The 26,003-nt window shown below is 44.5% G+C and overlaps 1 protein-coding gene across 1 annotated transcript in view; it reads left to right on the forward strand.

Annotated features, from left to right (window-relative positions):
- Positions 1-3,758: 3,758 nt before the first annotated feature.
- The window catches only part of LOC134340509 (proline-rich protein 29-like), a 35,809-nt gene continuing 13,564 nt past the window's right edge, over positions 3,759-26,003 (forward strand). The window contains exons 1-2 of the mRNA XM_063037824.1: positions 3,759-4,294; positions 24,738-24,828. Coding sequence (XP_062893894.1) covers positions 4,121-4,294; positions 24,738-24,828 — 265 coding nt within the window. The 5' untranslated portion in view covers positions 3,759-4,120. The remainder of the gene's footprint in view (positions 4,295-24,737; positions 24,829-26,003) is intronic.

The following is a 26,003-nucleotide window of genomic DNA, read 5'->3' on the forward strand; positions in this document are numbered from 1 at the left end:
AGTGTGAGGTGTTGTGGAACATGGAACAGTACCACAGAGTATGGGCCCAGCGGCCCAGGATGTTTTGCCAAATTATATAAACCTACTCCATAATAAATCTAAGCTATCCCTCTTACACAGCCTATAATCCTCCATTTTCTTACATCCATGTACCTCAGACTCTCCTAAATGTCCCTAGAGTGTATCGGCCCCTACCAGCATTCCCAGCAGTGCTTTCCAGGCACTTACACAGAGAGTGGTAAGAAAAAACTTACTTTTGACATATCCCCTAAACTTTCCCACACTCATCTTAAATAAGTATTTTCTGGTACTGACCAATGCCACCCCTGGGAAAAAGGTGATAGCTGTTCGCTCTATTTATGCCTCTCATGAGCTTACACGAGAGGACTCTCTGATCTACAGGCTGTTCCCAGGGACACACAAGGAGAGGAGCATCAAGTGCTGCTGGCAGATCATAAACTTGGAGAAAGACACACCTTGGTCTGACCAAAACTTGTTCATCTGAGAGCACATCGAAATGTCCGTGGAGGAATGCCGCTGACTAGCACATTCTGGGCTGCAGGAGGGACACAACCACCCCAAGAATTTGGTGGGGAAGGACCACAGCGTAGAGTTCTTCCGCTACTAGAGAGACAGGAGCTGGGATGGAGGAGGAAGCTCCTCAATTACTGTAGTAATATTCTACTCCAGGGAGTTAGTCATAGTCATAGTCATACTTTATTGATCCCGGGGGAAATTGGTTTTCGTTACAGTTGCACCATAAATAATAAATAGTAATAAAACCATAAATAGTTAAATAGTAATATGAAAATTATGCCAGGAAATGAGTCCAGGACCAGCCTATTGGCTCAGGGTGTCTGACCCTCCAAGGGAGGAGTTGTAAAGTTTGATGGCCACAGGCAGGAATGACTTCCTATGACGCTCTGTGCTGCATCTCGGTGGAATGAGTCTCCGGCTGAATGTACTCCTGTGCCCAACCAGTACATTATGTAGTGGATGGGAGACATTGTCCAAGATGGCATGCAACTTGGACAGCATCCTCTTTTCAGACACTACCGTCAGAGAGTACAGTTCCATCCCCACAACATCACTGGCCTTTACGAATGAGTTTGTTGATTCTGTTGGTGTCTGCTACCCTCAGCCTGCTGCCCCAGCACACAACAGCAAACATGATAGCACTGGCCACCACAGACTCGTAGAACATCCTCAGCATCGTCCGGCAGATGTTAAAGGACCTCAGTCTCCTCAGGAAATAGAGACGGCTCTGACCCTTCTTGTAGACAGCCTCAGTGTTCTTTGACCAGTCCAGTTTATTGTCAATTCGTATCCCCAGGTATCTGTAATCCTCCACCATGTCCACACTGACCCCCTGGATGGAAACAGGGGTCACTGGTACCTTAGTTCTCCTCAGGTCTACCACCAGCTCCTTAGTCTTTTTCACATTAAGCTACATGAGCAGATGCAGGGATATTGATGATGGATAGGAAGGTAATAGAACAGCACTGAAAGCATTGACTTTAGATACAATGAATGAAAAGGTATTGCACAGTTTATTCTTGTCAATATTTTTTACACACTTTTATCAAGTCACCTCTCCTTTAAAAAGGAAAAGGCTTAGTTTGCTTGACCTTCTCTCATAAGGCATGCTCTCTAATCCAGGCAGCATCCTGGTAAATCTCCTTTGCTTCCATATCCTTCCTCTAATGAGGTGGACAGAACTGAACACAATGCTCTTAAGTGCAGTCTAACCAGAGGTTAATATAGCTGCACATTAGCTCACATCTCTTGAATTAAAACTCTTGACAAGCGAAGGCAAGCACACCACACAGTTTATTCAGCATCCCATCAATTTGCACAGCAACTTTGTGGGATCTATCGACTTGGACCCAAGATTCCTCTGTACCTCCACACGGCTAATAACCCTGCCATTCACCCTGTATTCTGTCTTCAAGTTCAACCTTCCAAAGTGAATCTCTTCACACTTTTCCAGATTGAACTCCATCTGCCACTTCTCAGCCCAGCTCTGCATCCTATCAATGTCCCCTTGTAACCTATAACAACCTTCCACACTATCCACAACACCACCAATCTTAGTGTCATCTGCAAACTTACTAACCCACACTTCCATTTCCTCATCCAAGTCATTAATAAACAGCACACCCTCAGGTGTGTTGATTTTAGCACAAACAATGCATTTCACTGTATGCTGTATGTGACAAATAAAGGTGTCCAGATCAGATCCCTGTGGAACATCACTAGTCACTGTCCTCCAGACAAAATATGCCCCATCTGCTACTGTGGGCAAACCAATTCCAAATTCTCACAGCCAAGTTTCCTTGGATCCCATACCTCATGACTTTCTGGATGATCCTAATATGGGGAACTTTGTCAATCACCTTTTTAAAAATACATATAAACCACATGCACTGCTCTACCTTCATCAATTTGTTTCATCACATCTTCAAATAATTCAATCAGTATTGTGAGGCATGATCTACCCCTCACAAAGCCATGCTGATTATTCCTTATCAGACTATGCTTCTCCAAATGCTTATAAATCCTGTTTCTAAGAGTCCTCTCCAGTAGTTCACCCACCACTGATTTAAGACTCACTGGTCTATAATTCCCAGGATTATCCCTATTACCTATCATGAACAAAGGAACAACATTAGCACCCTCCAGTCCTCTGTTAGTATTCCTGTGGCCAGGGAATATCATCAATATCATCAATGGCCCAACAACCTCTTCCCTCGATTCCCTTAGTAACCTGGGGACTTATCTATCCTAATGTTTTTCAAAAGCTCCAACACTGTCTCTTTCTCAACCTTGACATGCTCCAGCATATTAGCCTGTTCTACGCTGACCTCACATTTGTCAAACTTCCTCTTCCAGGTGAACACTGAAGAAAAGTATTCATTAGGGACCTCCGCTACTTCTTCCACCTCCAAACACATTTTTATCCCTGAGATATCCTACCTGAATGTTCATCCTCCTGTTCTTCACGTATGTGTAGAATCCCTCAGGGTTTTACTTAATCCTACTCATTAAGCCTTCTTAAGTACCCTTCTAGCTCTCCTAAGTCCCTTCTCAAGCTCCCTTCTGGCTACCTTATAACACTCTATGGCTCTATCTGATCCACGCTTCCTAATGCTTCTTTCTTCATCTTGACTAGATGTTCCACTTCGCTTGTGAACTATGACTGTCCCTTCACTGTCTCAGTGAGACAAGCCTATCTGGAATCCCATGCGAGTGCTCTCTAAACAACCTCCACATTTCTGCTGTGGATTTCTCTGAGACCATTCTTCCCAAGATCCTGCCTAATATCATTGTAATTAGCACTCACTCAATCAAATACATCCCCATTTCATCTGTTCCTATCTTTGTCCATAGCTATGCTTAATATCAGGGAGTTGTGGTCACCATCTCCAAAGTGCTCCGAGAGGTCTGTCACCTGACTAGGTTCATTACCTAGTACCAGATTTAGTATGGCCTCTCTTCTAGTTGGCCTGTCAACATATTCTGACGGGAATCCTTCCTGGACACACCTAATGAATTCTGCTCCACCTAAATCTCTTGCACTAAAGATGCCAATCAATATTAGTGAAGTTGAAGTCACCCATAACAACTCTGTTATATTTGCAACTTTCCAAAATCTACTTCTTCCAGAAACTAAAAAACCTCACCACTGACTACACAACCTCAGAGAATCTGAAAACATCAGAAATAACCTTGCATTTATATTGTACCTTTTCCTGCCATGACCAATGGGCAGCTTGTGAAATGTGAAAGAAAACCAGAATATGCTTCACATAGCAGTTCAGGAAGCATCTGCAGAGAGTTAAAAGGGTTTCATTAAAAGGGTTGTGATGGAAGGTAGCAGCTCCCATATGGCAGTGCCCTCTCAGATATTCACAGGAAGGAAACCAGCGTCACCTGAGGTCAGCATATCGGCATTGATGGGAACAAATCAATTCACCAACATTGCTTCATTACATGTCCAGATGGGTTATTCTTTCTTTAATATTGACAATTGCATGACAGATCTGGGGCTCGCTTCATTGAAGTAAACAAAGCTCTGGTTAAATCATCTCAGGCACGTCAGTGTTTAGACCTGGGTTCCATGGTGACCAATTGTATTGTTTCTCATGCTGTTTACTTGAATATACACAGTAGAATTTCTCGGTTCAGACTGTGGAGTCTCTGTGTGAAGGGAATGTATTTTTCAGAGAATGATGTCTATTTCTCTCCAGATTGGGAGCAGAAGCCTCAGACAGTGCAGATAATTCAACAACAGGTAAGGGAGAGAGTGGGCCTGAGCTGTAACCAGAATATTTGTATCCTAGCAATATAGAGTAATGCTCAAGAGAAAGTGTCACTTAAATGGGATTGTTTAATATAGCTGTTAGGGAGGGTTTAAACTAAGTTGGCAAGGGGAAGGAAACCAAGGTGTTAGGGTCGAGGAAGAGGAAAATAGAAATAAGTCAAAAATACTGTGCAACAAAGATGGTAAGAAGGACAGGCTGGTGAATATACAGGATAATTTGCTGCAAAATAGAAATATAGCACAAGTGACAACAGGTACCGATCTAAATGTACTGTACTTAAATGCACGCAGCATTAGAAATAAAGTGGATGACCTTGCTGCACAGCTACAGGTTAAAAGATATGACATTGTGGCCATCACCGAGTCATGGCTAAATGATGGATGTGATTGGGAGCTGAATATCCAAGGATACACAGTGTACAGGAAGGATAGGAAGGTAGGTAAAGGGGGTGGCGTGGCCCTGATGGTAAGTAACGATATCAAATCCATAGAAAGAAGGGACATAGGATCAGAAGAGGTAGAATCCTTATGGGCAGAATTAAGAAATGGCAAGGGTAAAAAGACACTAATAGCAGTTATATACAGGCCTCCAAACAGCAGCCGGGATGTGGACTACAAGTTGCAGCTGGAAATAGAAAAAGTGTGTCAGAAGGAAAATGTCAAGATAATTATGGGGGATTTTAATATGAAAGTGGTTTGGGAAAGTCAGGAAGGTAATGGATCTCAGAAGAGGGAGTTTGTAGAATGCCTGCAGGATGGCTTTTTGGAGCAACTTGTCCAGAAGCCCACCAGGGGACCGGCTGGTTTGGATTGGGTGCTGTGTAACGAACCTGAGGCGATTAGGGAGCTGGAGGTAAAGGAACCTCTTGGAAGTAGTGATCATAATATGATTGAGTTCAGTTTCAAATTTGAAAAGGAGAAGCTGGTATCAGGTGTATCGATATTTCAGTGGAACAGGGGAAATTACAGTGGTATGAGAGAGGAACTGGCCCAAGTCAATTGGAAAAGTGAGATAAATGGAGGGACGGCAGAGCAGAATTGGATGAAATTCCTACAAAAAATAAGGAAAATACAGGAAAAATATATTCCAAGAAAAAAGAAAATCATGAATGGAAAAATGGCACAAATGTGGCTAACGAGAGAGGTTAAGGCAAAAATAAAAGCAAAAGAAACAGCGTACAAGGAAGCAAAAATTAGTGGGAAAAATGAGGACTGGAAGACCTTTAGAAACTTACAGAAAGAAACTAAGAAAGTCATTAGGAAAGAAAAGATGAATTATGAAAGGAAGTTGGCAATTAACATAAAAAAGGATACTAAGAGTTTTTTTAAATATATGAAGAGTAAGAGAGTGACAAGGGTAGATAGGGGACCGATTGTAAGTGATGCTGGAGTAATTATAATGGATAACAAAGAGATGGCGGAGGAACTGAATGAGTATTTTGCATCAGTCTTCACAGTGGAAGGCATGAGCAATATACCTGATAGCCAGAGGTATCAGGGAATAGAATTAGGTACAGTCAAGATAACTAGAGAGAAAGTGCTTGAGAAGCTAAGTGGACTAAGGATAGATAAGTCTCCCGGACCAGATGAGGTGCACCCAAGGGTTCTGAAGGAGGTGGCTTTGGAGATTGTGGAAGCATTGGAAATGATCTTCCAGGAATCAATAGACTCTGGCATGGTTTCGGAAGACTGGAAGGTCGCAAATGTAGTTCCGCTATTTAAGAAAGGAAGGAGGCAGCAAAAAGAAAATTACAGACCTATTAGTCTGGTAGTTGGAAAGATATTGGAGTCAATCCTCAAGGACGAGGTTATGAAATACCTTGAGGTGCATGACAAGGTAGGCCGAAGCCAGCATGGTTTCATGAAGGGAAGATCCTGCCTCACCAACCTATTGGAATTTTTTGAGGTAATCTCGAATAAGATTGACAAGGGAGAGGCTGTGAATGTTGTGTATTTAGATTTTCAAAAGGCCTTCGATAAGGTGCCGCATATGAGGCTGCTTAATAAGATGAGAGCCCATGGAATTATAGGAAAGATATTGAAATGGGTGGAGCATTGGCTGATAGGCAGAAAGCAAAGGGTGGGAATAAAGGGATCCTATTCTGACTGGTTGCCGGTTACTAGTGGTGTTCCGCAGGGGTCGGTGTTGGGGCTGCTTCTTTTTACGATGTGTATTGATGATTTGGATTATGGATTAAATGGTTTTGTGGCCAAGTTTGCGGATGACACCAAGATAGGTGGAGAAGCAGGAAATGTTGAAGAAATGGAAAGGTTGCAGAGGGACTTGGTCAGTTTAGGAGAGTGGGCAAAGTAATGGCAGATGAGATACAATGTTGACAAATGTACAGTTGTACATTTTGGAAGAAGAAATAATCAGGCACATTATTATTTAGATGGGGAGAAAATTCAAAAATCGGAAGTGCAAAGGGACTTGGGGGTCCTCGAGCAGGATACCCTAAAGGTTAACCACCAAGTTGGATCAGCGGTAAGGAAAGCGAATGCTATGTTGGCATTCATTTCAAGAGGAATAGTGTATAAGAGTAAGGAGGTGTTGATGAGGCTCTATGGGGCATTAGTGAGACCTCATCTGGAATACCATGTGCAGTTTTGGGCCCCCTATCTTAGAAAGGATATACTGATGTTGGAGAGAGTTCAGAGAAGATTTATGAGGATGATTCCTGGAATACAGGGGCTAACATATGAGGAGCGTCTGTCGGCTCTTGGATTGTATTCATTAGAGTATAGAAGAATGAGAGGGATCTCACAGAAACATTTCGAATGTTGAAAGGGTTGGACAGAGTAGATGTGGGAAGGTTGTTTCCCTTGGTGGGTGAGTCCAGGACAAGAGGCCATAGTCTTAGAATTAGAGGGTACTCAATTAAAACAGAGATGAGGAGAAATTTTTTTAGCCAGAGGGTCGTGGATTTATGGAATTCATTGCTACATACAGTTGTGGAGGCCCGATCATTGAGGGTGTTTAAGGAGGAGATTGACAGGGTATCAAGGGATATGGGGAAAAAGCCGGAAATTGGGACTAGATGGGTGAATAGTTTAGCTCATGGGGGAGCTGCAGAACAGATTTGATGGGCCGAATGGCCTACTTCTGCTCCTTTGTCTTGTGATCTTGTGATCTTGTGAAATGTGAATAATTCTACTTTAGAGCACTTGGAAATTTTACACAAATTTCAGAATTCACTAAGTGTTAGTTGGTAATATCTTGCAGGAGTAAATAGTATCACCAGAACCTCATGACAGCATGATCACAGCTGGTTCACAAGGCTGTGAGTTCAATTTCCACTTTTGGAACATGATCAAAATCTGGACTGTCCCAGCTGTGCAGTGTTGATGGAGTATGGGAGCGTGGGAAGGAGGGAGAGAGAGGGAGATGGGGGGGGGGTGGTTGTGGTGGAGCAAGAGAGAAAGAGAGAGAGATATAGATAGCTAGATAGAGAGAGACACTGCAAGTGCAGAACAGACAGAGCAGACGATAGAGAGAGGGGCAGAGTGAAAGTGAGACAGAACATGAGCTGGGACAAAAAGAGAGAGGTGTGACAGTGAGCAGTTGACAAAGAGAGAGGGGGAAACTGAAACTAATTGTCCTGGATAGTCGGATGATGGGAAAGCTCCTCAATAAATATTTATTCTCTGTGGAGAAAGATGTGAAGGATTCACAACTTGAGATAGTTAATGGGGAGGTCTTCTCTTGCAGCTCCATTTTGTTCTTTAAGTTTTTTGAAGAAGTAACCAAGAAACTCAATGAAGGCAGAGTAGTAGATGTGGTCTATCTATCTGGACTTCAGTAAGGCCTTTGATAAGGTTCTGTAAGGAATCTTATCAACACACAAAATGCTGAAGGATCTCAGCAGGCTAGGCAGCATCTATGGAAAAGAGTACAGTCAATGTTTCGGCCTGAAACGTCGACTGTACTTTTTTCCATAGATGCTGCCCGGCCTGCTGGGTTCCTTCAGCATTTTGTGTGTGTTGCTTGGATTTCCAGCATCTGCAAATTTTCTCTTGTTTGTAATCTTATCAAAGTTAGATTGCCTGGGGGTCACAGGTTCAGTTTAGCTCAATATTCCAATCACCCAAGGGCCAACACTTTCAGAGGGGAGAAATTTAACCTGAGTTCCACAGTACTAATAAGTTGCAATCAGTCATAGGGATAAAAATTGCTAGATTCTGCAGGAAGTGGTATCAGGATAAGTAGAAAAATAATAGGATTGTCAGAGTCATTACAGATTTATGAAAGGAAATTATATTTAACAATTCTGCCTGATGTTTTAGGTTTGTGCTTGCTAAATAGATCAAGCAGAACCAGTGTATATGGGATATTATGTTTTGAAGGCCTTTGATAAGATTCCATAAAAGGTTTTTAAATCAATCAGAACTTCTGTTATTTTGTGTAGTATACGAGTGTAGGTTGAAAATTAGTTAATGGCTGGAATTACCAATTAGTTTCGGAGATGTGAGGTTAGGAGTAGGGTACAGATTCTCTGAGGTCCTAGATGATTACAATCTATTTCAATGATTAGAAGAGAGGGTGAGTAAAAAAGATCCCGATTTGCTGGTGATACAAAGTCAGGTGCCGTTGCCAGTTCTGAGGAAGATGCGGAGAGATTCTAAAGGATATGGACTGATTGAGAATGGCTGCAAACATGCAGATGGAATGTAATGTGAAAAAAAAATAGCGTTATCTACTTTGACAGGAAACAAAAAAAAACTGGGGTATTTTTAAGTGTAAGAGATTGTTGGTGTTGGTGTTCAGAGGGACCTGGGTGTCTTGCACATAAATAACCGAAATTTGTCACAATATAGGCAACTCCTACCTTACGGCCAATTGGGTGACTGAGATCTGCCCTTACAGAATTCACAAATTGGGTGCAGTTTTGGTCACCAAATTACAGGAAGGATATTAATAAGGTTGAAAGAGTGCAGAGAAGGTTTACAAGGATGTTGCCGGGACTTGAGAAACTGAGTTACAGAGAAAGGTTGAATAGGTTAGGACTTTATTCCCTGGTGCGTAGAAGAATGAGGGGAGATTTGATAGAGGTATATAAAATTATGATGGGTTTAGATAGAGTGAATGCAAGCAGGCTTTTTCCACTGAGGCAAGGGGAGAAAAAAACCAGAGGACATGGGTTAAGGGTGAGGGGGGAAAAGTTTAAAGGGAACATTGAGGGGGGCCTTCTTCACACAGAGTGGTGGGAGTGTGGAGTGAGCTGCCAGATGAAGTGGTAAATGCGGGCTCACTTTTAACATTTAAGAAAAACCTGGACAGATACATGGATGGGAGGTGTATGGAGGGATATGGTCCGTGTGCAGGTCAGTGGGACTAGGCAGAAAATGGTTCGGCACAGCCAAGAAGGGCCAAAAGGCCTGTTTCTGTGCTGTAATGTTCTACGGTTCTATGGTTCTAAATCACAATTCAAAAGTTTGAGGGATGCAATAACATTTGTTCTTACAGAATTTATGTGGGGGGAAAAAAGTAAATAAGTAGACACATAGTTTTTTCAACTTGTGTTTCTTCACACATGTTCAGATGGCGTGGTTTTATATAATGGAAAACACAATATCGTCCAGTTTCTAGGAGCACAGGCCTCCTGTAATGTAAGGTTGCCTGTATGCAGTTACAGTAAACAATTAGAAAAGACAATTGCACATTGGCTTTTATTGCAAGAGGATTTGAGTAAAGAGCAGGGGTCTTAACAGGAGTGTTTATTTTGAGAACCGGTCAACGACTGTGTACAGATTGAGACTCCATACAACTGTTCCCTCGAAACTGCGCAGTAGCTGAAATACTCCCATGCAATAGCCTTTATTATTGCACAGCTAGAATAGTTTTAAATGTAATGTTCATATTAAAATACAGTACAGTTTTCAGGCTGTGTAAAAATTTCTGCTTAGAGCAATGGTTGGTCTGTGCAGCCATAAAAAAACTAGAGGGAACGTTGCTCCTTACCAGAGAAAGGATGTGGTTGTACCAGTGCAAATACAGCAAAGGGTTATAAGCTTAATTCTTGGGATGGCAAAAATTCTTTTTCTTATTATCTTTTTTTATGTTTTACTGTTTGCCATATGAGGAGAGATTATATAGGCTAGGCCTGTACACTTGAATGCAAGAAAGAGAGGTAATGTTGCAGCTATATAGGACCCTGGTCAGACCACACTGGAGTACTGTGCTCATTTCTGGTCACCTCACTACAGGAAGGATGTGGAAACCATAGAAAGGGTGCAAAGGAGACTTACAAAGATGTTGCCTGGATTGGGGAGTATGCCTTATGAGAATAGGTTGAGTGAACTCGGCCTTTTCTCCTTGGAGCGACGGAGGATGAGAGGTGACCTGATAGAGGTGTATAAGATGATGAGAGGCATTAATCGTGTGGATAGTCAGAGGCTTTTTCCTAGGACTGGAATGGCTAGAGCAAGAGGGCACAGTTTTAAGGGAGTAGGTACAGAGGAGATGTCAGGGGTAAGTTTTTTACGCAGAGAGTGATGAGTGTGTGGAATGGGCTACCGGCGACAGTGGTGGAGGCGGAAACGATAAGGTCTTTTAAGAGACTCCTGGATGGCTACATGAAGCTTAGAAATATAGAGGGCTATGGGTAAAGTCTAGGTAGTTCTAAGGTAGGGACGTGTTCGGCACAGCTTTGTGGGCAGAAGGGTCTGTATTGTGCTGTAGGTTTTCTATGTTTCTATATTTCTATAATAGATTTTTGGATATTAAAATAATTGAGGGGTTTTAGTGCAGGAAAATGGGTTGTGGAAGAGATCATCTGTGATCTCAGTGAATAACAGCATGAACGGAGGGGCTGAATGGCATTCTTCTTTGGTTCTGTCTTCACTAAGGAGGACATAAATAATCTTCCGGAAATAGTAGGGGACAGAGGGTCCAGTGAGATGGAGGAACTGAGGGAAATACATGTTAGTAGGGAAGTGGTGTTAGGTAAATTGAAGGGATTAAAGGCAGATAAATCCCCAGGGCCAAATGGTCTGCATCCCAGAGTGCTTAAGGAAGTAGCCCAAGAAATAGTGGATGCAATAGTGATAATTTTTCAAAACTCTTTAGATTCTGGACTAGTTCCTGAGGATTGGAGGGTGGCTAATGTAACCCTGACTTTTTAAAAAAGGAGGGAGAGAGAAACCGGGGAATTATGGACCGGTTAGCCTAACATCGGTGGTGGGGAAAATGCTAGAGTCAGTTTTCAAAGATGTGATAACAGCACATTTGGAAAGCGGTGAAATCATCGGACAAAGTCAGCATGGATTTGTGAAAGGAAAATCATGTCTGACGAATCTCATAGAATTTTTTGAGGATGTAACTAGTAGAGTGGATAGGGGAGAACCAGTGAATCTGGCATATTTGGATTTTCAAAAGGCTTTTGACAAGGTCCTACACAGGAGATTAGTGTGCAAACTTAAAGCACACAGTATTGGGGTAAGGTATTGATGTGGATAGAGAATTGGTTGGTAGACAGGAAGCAAAGAGTGGGAATAATTGGGACCTTTTCAGAATGGCAGGCGGTGACTAGTGGGGTACCGCAAGGCTCAGTGCTGGGACCCCAGTTGTTTACAATATATATTAATGACTTGGATGAGGGAATTAAATGCAGCATCTCCAAGTTTGCAGATGACAGGAAGCTGGGCGGCAGTGTTAGCAGTGAGGAGGATGCTAAGAGGATGCAGGGTGACTTGGATAGGTTAGGTGAGTGGGCAAATTCATGGCAGATGCAATTTAATGTGGATAAATGTGAAGTTATCCACTTTGGTGGCAAAAACAGGAAAACAGATTATTATCTGAATGGTGGCCGATTAGGAAAAGGGGAGGTGCAACGAGACCTGGGTGTCATTATACTCCAGTCATTGAAAGTGGGCATGCAGGTACAGCAGGTGGTGAAAAAGGCGAATGGTATGCTGGCATTCATAGCGAGAGGATTCGAGTACAAGGAGCAGGGAGGTACTACTGCAGTTGTACAAGGCCTTGGTGAGACCACACCTGGAGTATTGTGTACAGTTTTGGTCCCCTAATCTGAGGAAAGACATCCTTGCCATAGAGGGAGTACAAAGAAGGTTCACCAGATTGATTCCTGGGATGGCAGGACTTTCATATGATGAAAGACTGGATGAACTAGGCTTATACTCGTTGGAATTTAGAAGATTGAGGGGGGATCTGATTGAAACGTATAAAATCCTAAAGGGATTGGACAGGCTAGATGCAGGAAGATTGTTCCCAATGTTGGGGAAGTCCAGAACGCGGGGTCACAGTTTGAGGATAAAGGGGAAGCCTTTTAGGACCGAGATGAGGAAAAACTTCTTCACACAGAGAGTGGTGAATCTGTGGAATTCTCAGCCACAGGAAACAGTTGAGGCCAGTTCATTGGCTATATTTAAGAGGGAATTAGATATGGCCCTTGTGGCTAAAGGGATCAGGGGGTATGGAGGGAAGGTTGGTACAGGGTTCTGAGTTGGATGATCAGCCATGATCATACTGAATGGCAGTGCAGGCTCGAAGGGCCGAATGGCCTACTCCTGCACCTATTTTCTATGTTTCTATGTTTCTGCTTCTATTTCTTACATGATCAAAAGTTCATAAATGTCATTCCTAGTGCTGTCAACCTTCAAATTCAAATTTATTGTCATTTTACAGGGTATGAATGCCATGGAAGTTAGCTTTTTCATTGTAGCAGCACAGTACAAGTTAACATCAACTTAAATTACCGTAATTTACACAAAAATATATAACAACATGAGTGCTAATTCAGAAAAAGGAAAATAAATTGTGATGAGAGACCTAGGGGAGGATGGTTTGGCCCCAAGTGCCGGAGTATCCGAGGCTAGAATTGAGAAAAGAACCGAAACTAAATGAAGACAGGGTTCAAATCTAGAGGCTAGATGAGAATCCAAAGTGGAGCTGATGCTCGACCACTGACCCCCCATTCAGGTGCTCTTTAAATATTAAAATTCTGGCACTAAAACATGGCTGCCAATTAGTGGGGCGGACCTGAATCTTTAAAGGGGTCACACCAGCTATCCACATTCTGGAGAGTCAGAGCGTCTAAACCCCGGAAACTGGCGCAATTGGGTGCATGTCGTAACTGGACCCCTCCCCTACAGCCCCTACAGCCAACTCATGACAGCCCTGGCTGCTCGGAGAGATTATGATGGTTTTCACAAATTAACCATATAACTATTTAACAATTACAACGCGGAAACAGGCCATCTCGGCCCTTCTAGTCCTTGCCGAACCCTTACTCTCACCTAGTCCCACCGACCTGCACTCAGCCCATAACCCTCCATTCCTTTCCTGTCCATATATCTATCTAATTTAACTTTAAATGACAACATCAAACCTGCCTCAACCACTTCTGCTGGAAGCTCGTTCCACACAGCTACCACTCTCTGAGTAAAAAAGTTCCCCCTCATGTTACCCCTAAACTTTTGCCCTTTAACTCTCGACTCATGTCCTCTTGTTTGAATCTTTCCCATTCTCAATGGAAAAAGCCTATCCACGTCAACTCTATCAATCCCCCTCATAATTTTAAATACCTCTATCAAGTCCCCTCTCAACCTTCTACGCTCCAAAGAATAAAGACCTAACTTGTTCAACCTTTCCCTGTAACTTAGGAGATGAAACCCAGGCAACATTTTAGTAAACCTCCTCTGTACTCTCTCAATTTTATTGACATCCTTCCTATAATTTGGTGACCAGAACTGTACACAGTTGCGGCCCACGATCCGACACAATGTTCACTGGAAAACCATGGATCCTGAAGAAATGGCACAGGACAATTTCCGCCATCTCCACCACAGAAGGTAGTCTGTCCAAGGTGATGAGTTTGCAGGCCTTCAAAAAACGATCCACAATGACCAAGATGACAGTCTACCCCTTGGAAGGTGGAAGTCCCATGACAAAGTCCATGGAGATGTGCATCCCATGTCTGTCTGGAACAGGCAGAGGGTGGAGGAGCCCTTGACCACCTAGCCTCCTGAATATAAGCCAGGTTCTTGTGGTCTGTCCATATGACAGAAGGGTTCTTGGCCTCCTTGAGCCAGTAATGCCATTCCTCCAGAGCCAACTTGACCACGAGCAGTTCTCTATTCCCAAAGTTGCAGGCATGGGCTGGCTCAACTCCTGCAGCGACACATTGAGCTGACAGGACGTCCCCACATACAGGAGATTTCCAGCTGCCCCAAACTCCACAAAAGCATTCACCTCTCATCTGTTCATACCCCAGGAGATCTCCGTCTTCAGCGTGACACCAAAATTGTTGAGGTTGGGAGTAGTGGCTGCTCCCATCACAGACCTCCCGCCACCAGATGGTCTTAACAGTTCTCTGGCCAGCTGCAGCTTCGGACATTCTGTCTGCAGGTGACCTGCTTCCCTGCAGTAACAGCAGAAATCTTGACTCCAATGCCAGAACCTCTCAGTGGCGGAGAGTCTTGTGCAATCGGTTTGCATGAGCTTGACAGGACCCTGTGCAGGAGATGGCCTGGTCATTGTTCGAGATCGGGGAGTAGAACTGCGATGCATTGAAGCTGGGCTCGGGCTAGCCCTCTTCGACCTCTTGAGGTTGTCCCACTTTTGCTCCACTAAACAATTATTGAAGTAGTCAATCAGAGCCTCTAAGCCTCTAACCTGCTCTTCCAAGGCAAGGGCGTCCTTTAGTTCATCTCGCAGTCCGTGAGGTACAGAGTGGCCAAGGCCTCCGTGTTCCAGCTGCTCTCTTGGGCCAAAGTCCAAACTCAATAGTGTAGTTGGCTGCAGATGGATCACCCTGACACACCTCCATCAGGTGGTTCGAGCGTCAGCGTGCTCCAACAGGATGATGGAACACCCTCCTCGTGGCGGCCATGAATTCCTCCAAATTCCTCCCAATGCGCAGTGGCCCAGGCAGGGCTCTCTCAGTCAGGAGAGAGATCATGAAGGCCACCTTTCCGCACTCCAGAGGAACCAGGTTGGCTGGAGTTTGAACATTGAGCGAGGAAGCTCGAGGCACCACCAAATCTCTCTGGGCTCTGCAGACTGACTGACAGCCTCATGCAAGCGACTTTGGCTTCCTCCCTGCGATAGTTGGCACATGGTGACCATGGGGTCGTGTATCTCCAAGCTCGGTCTTGAAATTTTCTTGCAGTAGCTGATGAAGGGCTCTGATACCTCACTGGATCCATGTTAGGCTCAATCGTACTGTGAAGACAGACCTAGACCAGGATGCTCTAGGACCTAAATGCTGGAGTATCTGAGACCAGAACTGAGTCACGAATCAAGGCTGAATGAAAACAGGGTTCAAAACTAGATGCAAGATGGGAATCCAAAAGTAGAGCTGATGATTGAGCACCGAAACTCTGTTCAGGTGCTCTTTAAATATTAAAGTTCTGGCACCAAGTCATGGCTGCCAATTAGTGGGGTGGACCTGAATCTTTAAAGGGGCCATGCCAGCTATCCATATTCCGGAGAGTCTGAGCATCTAAACCCCAGAAGCTGGTGCAGTTGAGTGCGTATCATAACAGTGGTGGGGAAGGAGATGAGTGCAGCTCCAACAGATCTCTGGAAGGTCTCTTGTTAGACCCGGATAGACTGGACACAGAGTGAATGTTTCTAGTAGTGGGAAAATCTAGGACCAGAGACTGCAGACTCAAAATAAAAGGATATCTCTTTAGAACAACCATTAAGAGGAAATTCTTTCGCCAAACGGATATAAATCTATGGAATTCATTGCCACAGACAGCTGTAGAGACCAAGTCAGTGGGTATATTGAAAGCAAACGATGACAGGTTCTTCATTAGTAAAGGTGTTGAATGTTATGGGAAGAAGGCAGGAAAGTGGGAGTGAGAGGGAAAAATAAATCAGCCACAATTAAATGGCAGCGTCGTCTTGATGGGCTGAATGGCCTAATTCTGCTGCTAAGTCTTATGGTCTTACCACCCTTGACAAGGCAGCTTACTTGATTGTTGCCTTATCAACCAATGCAGGCATTCCATTCCCTCCTCCAGCACCATCTACAAAATGCACTGTTGTTACCCAGACAGTAGCTCCCAAACCCGACGCCTCTCTCACTGAGAAGGACAGGAACACCAACTGCTGTAGGTTCTCTCCCAGCTCTGCCTTGGAAACATGTTACCAGTTATTAACACATTTATTTAATTAGAGATATAGTGCAGACCAGGCCCTTCCTGCCTTTCAAGCCATAACTCCCAGCAACCTCCTGTTGAACTCCAAACTCCCTGGCCTAGTAATGGGACGATTTACAATTTACAATTTACAGTTACGTGATAACTGGAATATCTTTGGACTGTGGGAGGAAACTGGAGTACCCAGAGAAATTCCATGCATTTCATGGGGAGGAGATACTGTGCAGACTACTTACAGACAGAACTGGAATTGAACTGCAAACTCCGACACCTCGAGCTATAACGGCATCATGCTAACCATATAGCTACCGTGGTGCCCATGTTGAGTCTAAATCCTGGAACTCACAATGGATGGACAATAAATGGTGGGGTGGGCAAATCTTTTGCACATTCATGGTGAGGTACAAGTACAGTATCACAGGCAAGTACGTTACAATACACAGAATATAAATTATACATACATTTATACTATACTGTGAAAAAAGATGGTGCAAAAACAAGGAAAATAATGAATTCTAAATAATTTAAATGGCTTCCATCATTTGTACTCCATTTCATTGTTTGTATTAGTCACTCAGAGAAATGTAATAAGCAGTACTACCTGCATTAATAATTACTGCCGTTGGAGATTATATGAATCAAATGACATTCACCACATTCTTCTCCTAACACTGACTCGTTACCCCCCTCAAGTGGAGGAATGAAAGTTGCAGCAGAATTATCAAATAATTCATAGCAAAAGCTCGAATCCTCCATGGTCTGTGAAAAACATAACATTCAGTTTGATTTAAACTCCTTCAACAAATGAGCTCTATAGAAAATAAAATCATTTACCAAACAGCAATCAATTCACAGTCAGAGGGTGAAGAAATACTGGGGGGGGGGGGTAATAAGGTGATGAATTGCCAGTCCAGGTGGTGTGCGAGTGCTCAGAGAGTGTTCTAGCACATTCCACTCCAACTGGACCTCTCGGATGACCAACATGGCACAAGCGGAGGCTTTCCAAGCTGTTAGAATGGTGATATGTGTCCTGCTGAGGGATGATCTTCTGCCACAGTCTTGGGCCTGGACTGCTCACTTCGTTGAGATCAAGGTCACTTTGCCTGTGAGTTTCTTCATCACTGGGTCATTCTAAGCAACTGCAGCAGATCCCTGCTTCTCTGTTACTGCAGTGAACAGCACATGGGGGATGGGGAAGTTGGAAGTTCTCTCCACCCCAAAGATGACTTTATCTGCTCAATTCTACTGAAGAACGCAGGCCACCTGTGCTAATGGGATCTGCCATTGGCATTGACTTTGCCATGGACTACAGGCACATGACCACAAAGCTCTGCTCAATGACCCCAAGTGTAATTTGCTGCTGAAGCTCTGTCTCCTAGTGACTGGCACCTATCAGAAGGGGCCCTGGGAGCTTTCCTTGCTTCTGCCCCTCTCACAGCCTTGTGAACTGATGTTCAATGTTTAAGTTCAAGTTCAAGTTTATTGTCATTCAACCGTATTCATGTATACCACCAAATGAAACAATGTTCCTCCAGGCCAAGGTAATATTACCAAAAATAAACAAACAAATAATATATATTTCTGAAGATTGACATTTAGCAAGGTGCATTTACGACACCAGTTAAAAAGCAAATAGTATCAAAATTGAAAGTTCTAAGTTCAAAGTAAATTTATTATCAAAGTACATATATGACACCATATACAACCCTGAAATTTATTTCCTTGTGGGGATACACAATAAATCTATAGAATAATAACTATAACATAATCAATGAAAGACCACCCAATTTGGGCGTTCGGAGTACAGAAGACAACAGAGTATGCAAATACAAAATGAAAGAAAGCATAATAATAAATAAATAAGCAATAAATATTGACAACATAAGATGAAGAGTCCTTGAAAATGAGTCCATAGTTTGTGGGATTTTCCATTCAAGGGTATTGGTGTTTCCACACCAGGCTGTGATGCAGCCAGTCAATATACTCTCCAATACACATCTATAGAAGTTTGTCAGAGTTTTAGATGCCATGCCAAATCTTTGCAAGCTCCTAAGGAAGTAGAGCCACTAATGTGCTTTCTTTGTAATTGCTCTTACGTGCTGGGCCCAGGACAGATCCTCCAAAAGAATAACACTGAGGAATTTAAAGAGGCTGACCCTCTCCACCTCTGATCCCCCGATGAGGACTGTCTCCTGGACCTCCAGTTTCCTCTTCCTGAAGTCAATAATCAGCTCCTTGGTCTTGTTGACATTGAGCGAGAGGTTGTTGTTGTAGCATCACTCAGCCAGATTTTCAATCTCCCTCCGGTATGCTGATTCATCACCACCTTTGATTCAGCCAACGGCAGTGGTGTCGTCAGCAAACTTAAACATGGCATTACAGCTGGGCTTAGCCTCACATTCATAAGTATAAAGTGAGTGGAGCAGGGGGATAAGCACACAGCCTTATGGTGCATCTGTACTGATGGAAATTGTGGAGGAGATATTGTTGCCAATCTGAACTGACTGGGGTCTACAAGCGAGGATCTGATTGCACAAGGAGGTATTGAAGTCGAGGTCTTGGTGCTTATTGATTAATTTTGAGATGATGATAGCATTGAACGCTGAGCTGTTCTCAATAAAGTGCACCCTGGTAAAATGCATCTTTGCTGTCCAGATATTCCAGGGTTGAGTAAAGAGACAATCAGATGGCATCTGCTGTGGACCTGTTGCTCCAGTTGTATAATACTACTGGTGCTTTATATGTGATTTCTGTTGCAAAGAATTTTGTGGAATTCATTGCTACAGGCAACTGTGGAGACCAAGTCTTTATGTATATTTAAGGCAGAGTTTGATAGGTTTTTGATTGGTCAGGGCATGAAGGGATACGAGAAGAAGGCAGGAGATGGGGGCTGAGAGGAAAATTGGATCAGCCATGATGAAATGGCGGAGCAGACTCGATGGGCCGAATGGCCTAATTCTGCTCCTATATCTTATGGTGATGATACCTGGGTGTGGGCAGGAAGTTCAGGAGTCTCACAGCCTGGGGGAAGAAATTATTTTCCATCCTAACAGTTCTTGTCCTAATGTGGCAGTACCTTCTACTTGATTCTACCAAGGGGGCAAGAAGATTGTTGAGCGGATAGGAAGGATCATTGACAATGCTGAGCACCCTGCATATGCAACGCTCCTGATAAGCCTCTCATATGAGGCTTATCAGAAGAGAGACCACAATGATTCCCTCAGCAGTCCTTTGAAGGGTCTTGTGGTCAGATGCCTTGCAATTCCCATACCAGTCTGTTTGGACTTTGGGGTCGATCCCACAGCTGGCCACTAGAAGCCCTCAGTGAGCTTTTGGTTTCTAAACATTCTTACCTTGCTGTGTTACTTGTGTGGTAATTCACTGCACCCGTACCTAGTTAAGCTGTGTGAATTGTGCAGTTCTTTGCTCATTCTTTGAGCTAACGCTTGATATGTATGTCTGTTTTGTAATACAGTGCTGTATTCCTTTTGAGAGTATTTTTTTTTGCCCTTGCCTTGCTATTTTGCATTTTGGACCTGTTTTACTTTAGAACTTTGAATTTGATCTGTTGTGTTTTTTGGAATTGCCTGCTTGTTCCTTTTTGACTCCTGTTTTTACAATATTGAACCACTGCCTGGACTTTGGATTTGGATTATTGCCTTTGTTTTGGAATTGTACTGGAAAGGCAAAATATCATATAACCATATAACAATTACAGTACAGAAACAGGCCATCTCTGCCCTTCTAGTCTGTGCTGAACGCTTACTCTCACCTAGTCCCACCGACCTGCACTCAGCCCATAACCCTCCATTCCTTTCCTGTCCATATATCCAGTAAAGTACTTGTCTGAATATCCATTCTGTCTTCCTGTGCGATCTCTGCACCTGGATTTATTTCTCACTCAGCCCCTTGGGTACATTGCTGGAGTTCTGGACTGCCACACTGCAGACCCAGGTTCAAGCCCAGGTGGGCCTAATAGTAAGACTAAGCCAAAATGATGAACCCAGCAGAGACAAGCCCACCCAACTCACTGCCTGATGCTGACTGCCTCTTGGCTGTGATGACTAGTCTTGGGGCTACCATGGATCAACATGACCAGGTCTTAGCAAAACATGAGTAGACACTGGGGCAATTTTCAGTTCCCTGAAGGTTCTCTCAGCACACCAGCAGCCTCTGCTGCCAGAACACAAGTCCTCCCTCAACCACCTGAGCCTGAGCCTTATCATCCTCCATCTGATTCTGAGGTGCCAGTGAAGCTAGGGGCACACTCTTCTCTCAGGCAGAGTGAGACCACAGGATGAGAGAGCGCTGCAGCAGGCCAGGTGACTTCAGGTCTGCATTGTTGTGAAAACGCCCATGCCCATCCGGCATGGGGAGAACTGTGACAGTGGTCTCTTCTACCACTGAGTCTTCAGTCATTGGAGTCCTTTCCGCATCCATTTCCTGGGGAGAACGATGGCACTCTCTCAGGCACTAGTGGACTCTAGGGCTGCTGGCAACTTCATGGATATCTCTCTCCAAGTTCCCCTCTCCTTACTAGATTCTCCACTCATGGTGACAGCTTTGGATGCTCAACCATTGGGCAATGGCAGTGTCAGCCATGTTACTGATCCTTTGTGCCTTCACATCAAGACGCACCAGGAGAGGATGCAGTTTTATTTAATTCACTCTCCCAAGCTTTCTGTAGTCTCAGGATTCCACTGTCTAGTCCGTCATAACTCTCACATTGATTGGGCTACTGGTTCCATGCTCGAGTAGTCCCACATGCCATGCGACCTGCATCTTCTTAGGTTCATTCCCAAGTCCCTTCTGAGTCTCATAACCCTCTGGAGCTATCACAAGTCCCTTGCAGGTATCTTGACCTGAAGGAAATATCCAGCAAGAAGTGAGTCATGTCACTGCCCCCTCAATGCCCTTGCGACTGTGTTATAGATCTACTCCCTGGTACGTGTTCTCCTTGGGGGGGTGAGCATTCTCCCTCTCCAGTCCTGAGTATGCTGCCATGTATGCTTATATTAAGGGCACCCTGACTTCAGGTTTCATCCGCCTGTCCGTGTCCCCTGCCGGTGCAGGATTCTTTTTGGGGGAGAAGAAAGGATGGTGGCTCGCATTCTTGTATTGATTACTAGGGCCTCAACAAGGTGATAGTCAAGAATTGTTATACTCTACCTCTGATGTCCATGGCTTTTGACCATCTTCACAAAGCTGGACTTCAGGAATGCTTCCCACTTGGTCCATACCTGGAAGGGTGATGAGTGGAAAACCACATTCAACACCACCACAGGCCACTACCAATACCAGGTCATGTCTTTTGGCCTTATCAATGCTCCAGCTGTGTTTCAAGAGCTCATCAATGATGTCCTCCATGACGTGCTCAACCAGTTCATCTTTATCTACATTCTGGTATTTTCTAAGTCTCCCCATGAGCACATCCATCCTGTTCACCAGGTACCTCAGCATCTCCTGAAAAACTACCTTTATGTTAAACTAGAGAAGTGAGTTTCATGTCCAAGAGGTCTCCTTTCTGAGATTTATAATCAACAGAAGCAAGATTTCAGATGGCCTGTAAGTAAACCCGAACTATCTGAGACTGGCCCCAACCCAACTCTGTCAAACAGGTCTAACACTTCTTCGGTTTCACCAACTTCTACAGGAGGTTTGTCTACAACTTCAGCACCTTCTCCACGCTCCAGACAAGGGGGAAGGTCACCTGCTTTTTTTTTTGACTCCTGAGGCTGTAAAAAGCTTTTCAGAAACTCGAGCAACAGTTTACTTCAGCCCCTGTCCAGGTGCTGTCTGATCAGTCTCTTCCGTCCATTGTGGAAGTTGAAGCCTCAGATGTAGGGACACAGACACTATGCTGTCTCAGAGCCGTTGACACCATGCTTCACCCATCCAGTTTCGTCTTGCACCTTCTAACTCCCATGGAAAGGAATTATGATGCTGGTTGTTGTTCTCGTACCATTCTACCTCCTCTATATGCTGTCACATCTTTGTTGTTGATGGAGCCAACCACTTACGTCGTGCGCCAGCAGCGTGAACAGTAGCGGGCTGAGCACGCAGTCCTGGGGAGTGGCGGTGCTCAGCATAATGGAGTGTGAATACTCTTGAGCTTATTCCAGAGCAAACTGTCCAATCTTCCTGCCACCTCAAACCATAAGGAGATTGGGAAGCCATATGTCAACTGATAAACAACAGGGTCCCAGACAACTGAAGTTCTGCATCTTGATGCAACATCAGTCACAAGCTCACAGCCTAATCATCTAGGAAGAGGAGAGCATTACAGAGCACCTCTGAAGTAGCATGATTTTTATCACCTTCAAGAAAGCTGACAGGTATGACTCCAGTAATTATGGAGGGATCTGGCTGCTCAGGAAATAGCTGAAGACCTGTTCTCTGAATGACAGCGTGGCTTCTGTCCATCTGGAACTAGATCTAGCAGTGCACTGGTAGGTCAGCAGTGGGCTGAGTATGCTGTCCTGCGGGGTGCCAGTGCTCAGCATGATAGAGCTAGAGATGTTTCTGCCAACACAGACTGACTGTGGTCTTTCTGTGAAGAAGTCCCAAGATCCAATTACAGAGAGTGATGTTGAGACCCAATGAGGACAGCTTACCCACCAGCTTCTGAGGGATGATTGTATTACACAGCGAGCTGAAGGCAACATGCAGCATCGTGATGTATGAGGCACCATTTTCCAAGTGGAGCAGGATGGAAGCAGTGTGCAGTGTGGTCACAGGAGCCTACTGGGGAATAAATTTATAAATTTGAAACGGACATCAGGACTTGTGCAAGCACATAGTGTCATATTTAAAATTATTGTTGTGTAAGTGCTGCACTATGAACATCTAGTTGTCCAAGGACACCAGTGTGTTGTCATTTTTTGTATTTCTATTTTAGATGAAGCGATTAAAGTGAGAAGGGAGGGATTTAATAGAAATCTGAGGGGTAACATTTTCACCCAGAGTGCTGTCAGAGGAAATGTTTGAGGGAGGTACATTAACAACATTAAAAAAAATGCACTTGGAAAGGTGCATGGACAGGAAAGGTTGGGAGGGATAGGGGCCAAATGTAGGCAAATAGGACTAGGTTAGATGAGCACTGTGGTCAGTATGGTCCAGGGAGGGTCTGAAGGACCTATTTCAATGCTGTGTGACTCCAGGACTCCAATGAGAATGGTGTTATGCTGGGCAGGAATAATATATTCCTGTACTGGGAATGGTATCGCTCTGGCAGGGAATGTTGTAATCCTAGTCTGGGGATTGATGGAAATGTTGCATCACTGGGTTTGGGGTCCCATCACTGACTAACCACCATGGTACACAACTGGTCGGGCATCCAGTCAAAAAACAACCCTCCACTATCACTCTATATCTCCTGTTATGATGACAATTTTGGATCTAATTTGTCAACTTTCCTTGGATTCCATGGGCTTAAACGTTTCACACCAGTTTCCACGTGGAATGCTGACAAGGGCCTTAATAGTAGACAACTGCAAACAGACTGCTCATCAATATATTTGTTACCTCTTTGAAATATTCAATCAAATTAGTCAGACAAGATCCCCCTTAACAAAAAGGACACAAAAAGAGACTGCAGAGGGAGGGGAGGGATACGTGGTGAGGGGTGCGAGTTTGAGGAGAGTTATAAATGTGAGGGGTAAGTGGTGCAAGTGATGTGTCATGTAGAGTGCGAGGTGAGGAGTCTGAGGGGATGGGTGATGTAGGCTTGCATGTTTAGGCGGGTGGGGATTGATGACTGTGTGAAGTAAGGGTGTTTGAGGAGTGAGGTGAGTGTGGGGGTGGGGGGGAATTTGAGGTGAGGTGAGATGAGGGAGCGGAATTTGAGATGGATTTGAGTGAGGAGAGGAGTTTGATGTGAGGAGTTTGAAGAGGAGACTTTGAAGTGAGGCTTTTGAGGAGAGGAGTTTAAGGTGAGGGGTGTATCCTGCCCTCAGTGTACTTTGGGACATGTGTTGTACAGGTGAATGCACAGCAAATTTTCTCCAGGGTAGAAAGATTTCCCAAGGTCCTGTTTTAATAGATGATTCCAGAGGTGAGCAGGTCAGTGAATTTTCTCACCTGATCTGGGCCATTTTTGCAGCTTTTGGTGGAGGAAGCTGTCATGTGGGTGTTGTCTTCTGCAGCAGGAACAGCTCGGGTCTGCTCTGGAGACTTGTGTCCACATCCTGCTCCAGTCCAACCTGGATGTAGAGGGCTTGTCTTCCTCGACCTCGGCCTTTTGTGACTACTTCCTTCGTGTGATTCCAGTCTCTCTGCTTTCCTGCAGGTACCCCAACATCCAGCGACTATAATCCAGCAGCTCCCTGCACCCCAGCAGCCTCAGATCCCAGTAGACAGGAATGGACACATGAAGGAAGGTAAGGTGGTCTCCAGCACTTGTGGCTCCAACATCAGTAGGTGGGAGCTGGCTCCATGAAGCTGTAGGTCTGAGTCTAACTCTAGGGATCATGAGGAATTGCTGAGTGATGAATCTTAGTGGGAACGACAATGTTGGCCAGCTGCCAGGTTGCACATTAATCTCTGACGCTGCTTGATGGATGCACTAGGAGAAGTTACTTCTGGCTCACAATCACAGCTGGATGCAATGCTTTTTTCGTTTTGTTTGCAGATGTAGCTCTTTAGACCCAGCCCGTAGATTTCCCTGACGCAAATGGGCTTGGATCAGCAGGACTGAGCTGTCATGGGTTCATTTGTCGCCCGTCACGTTGCCCTTGGGATTAAAAGTGGAGGGCTGGAAACACTCAGCGGGTCAGACAGCGTGTGTGGAGGTTCAACATTCCAAAACCCTGAGTCAGAACTGGTTCTTGTGGAAGATCATCTAGTGGAAATGTGAAATCTGCTCCCCTCTCTGCAGATGCTGCCTGACACATTTTCCAAGTCCCCTCTTCATCACTCACTCTGTTGCCTCTCTGATGTTCCTACACAATACTTCCACTCCAGTGTTTCTCTGCCTGAGATACGAGGACCTTTACCTGGTATCATTCCTATGTAGCCCCTGCCCTGGGAGTATGTGATGGGACAGTGTAGAGAGAACTTAACTCTGTCTAACCTTACTGCCTTTGCTCAGGAATATGTGACAGGAGAGTATAGGGGGAACAGTTTACCCGTGCTGGCTCTAACCTGCATTCCTTAAGGTTGTTATAGCCAGGGGAGGTAGTGGGGAATAAGCTCACACCACCTATTAAACACTCCCAGTGACATGCATCTCAAATTGCCTCTGACAACCAAGGCCAGTGCCTTGCCTTCACGTGTGGTTTAGATACTAAGCCCGATGGAACTGTTTCTACTGACAGGAGAAAGGGCAAAGACGGGTTACTGGCGCCTTAAGACCAGTCGCTTCAGGCAGATGGGGCTTGTCAGCTGTGGTTGGCTGCTTATGTAGGAGAAGGAAAACTCTGCTCTCAAACCTCCGCTGCCATGTGACTGTATCCACTCATAGGGAGGGCTTCAGGAGTAAACGCCAAGGGAAAATCTGAATTGGAGTCCCTTCGGCAGTCCGACATTGAGTTCCACGCTGGTGCCAAATTGTATC

This window comes from Mobula hypostoma, chromosome X1, assembly GCF_963921235.1.
Source record: "Mobula hypostoma chromosome X1, sMobHyp1.1, whole genome shotgun sequence".
NCBI lineage: Eukaryota > Metazoa > Chordata > Chondrichthyes > Myliobatiformes > Myliobatidae > Mobula > Mobula hypostoma.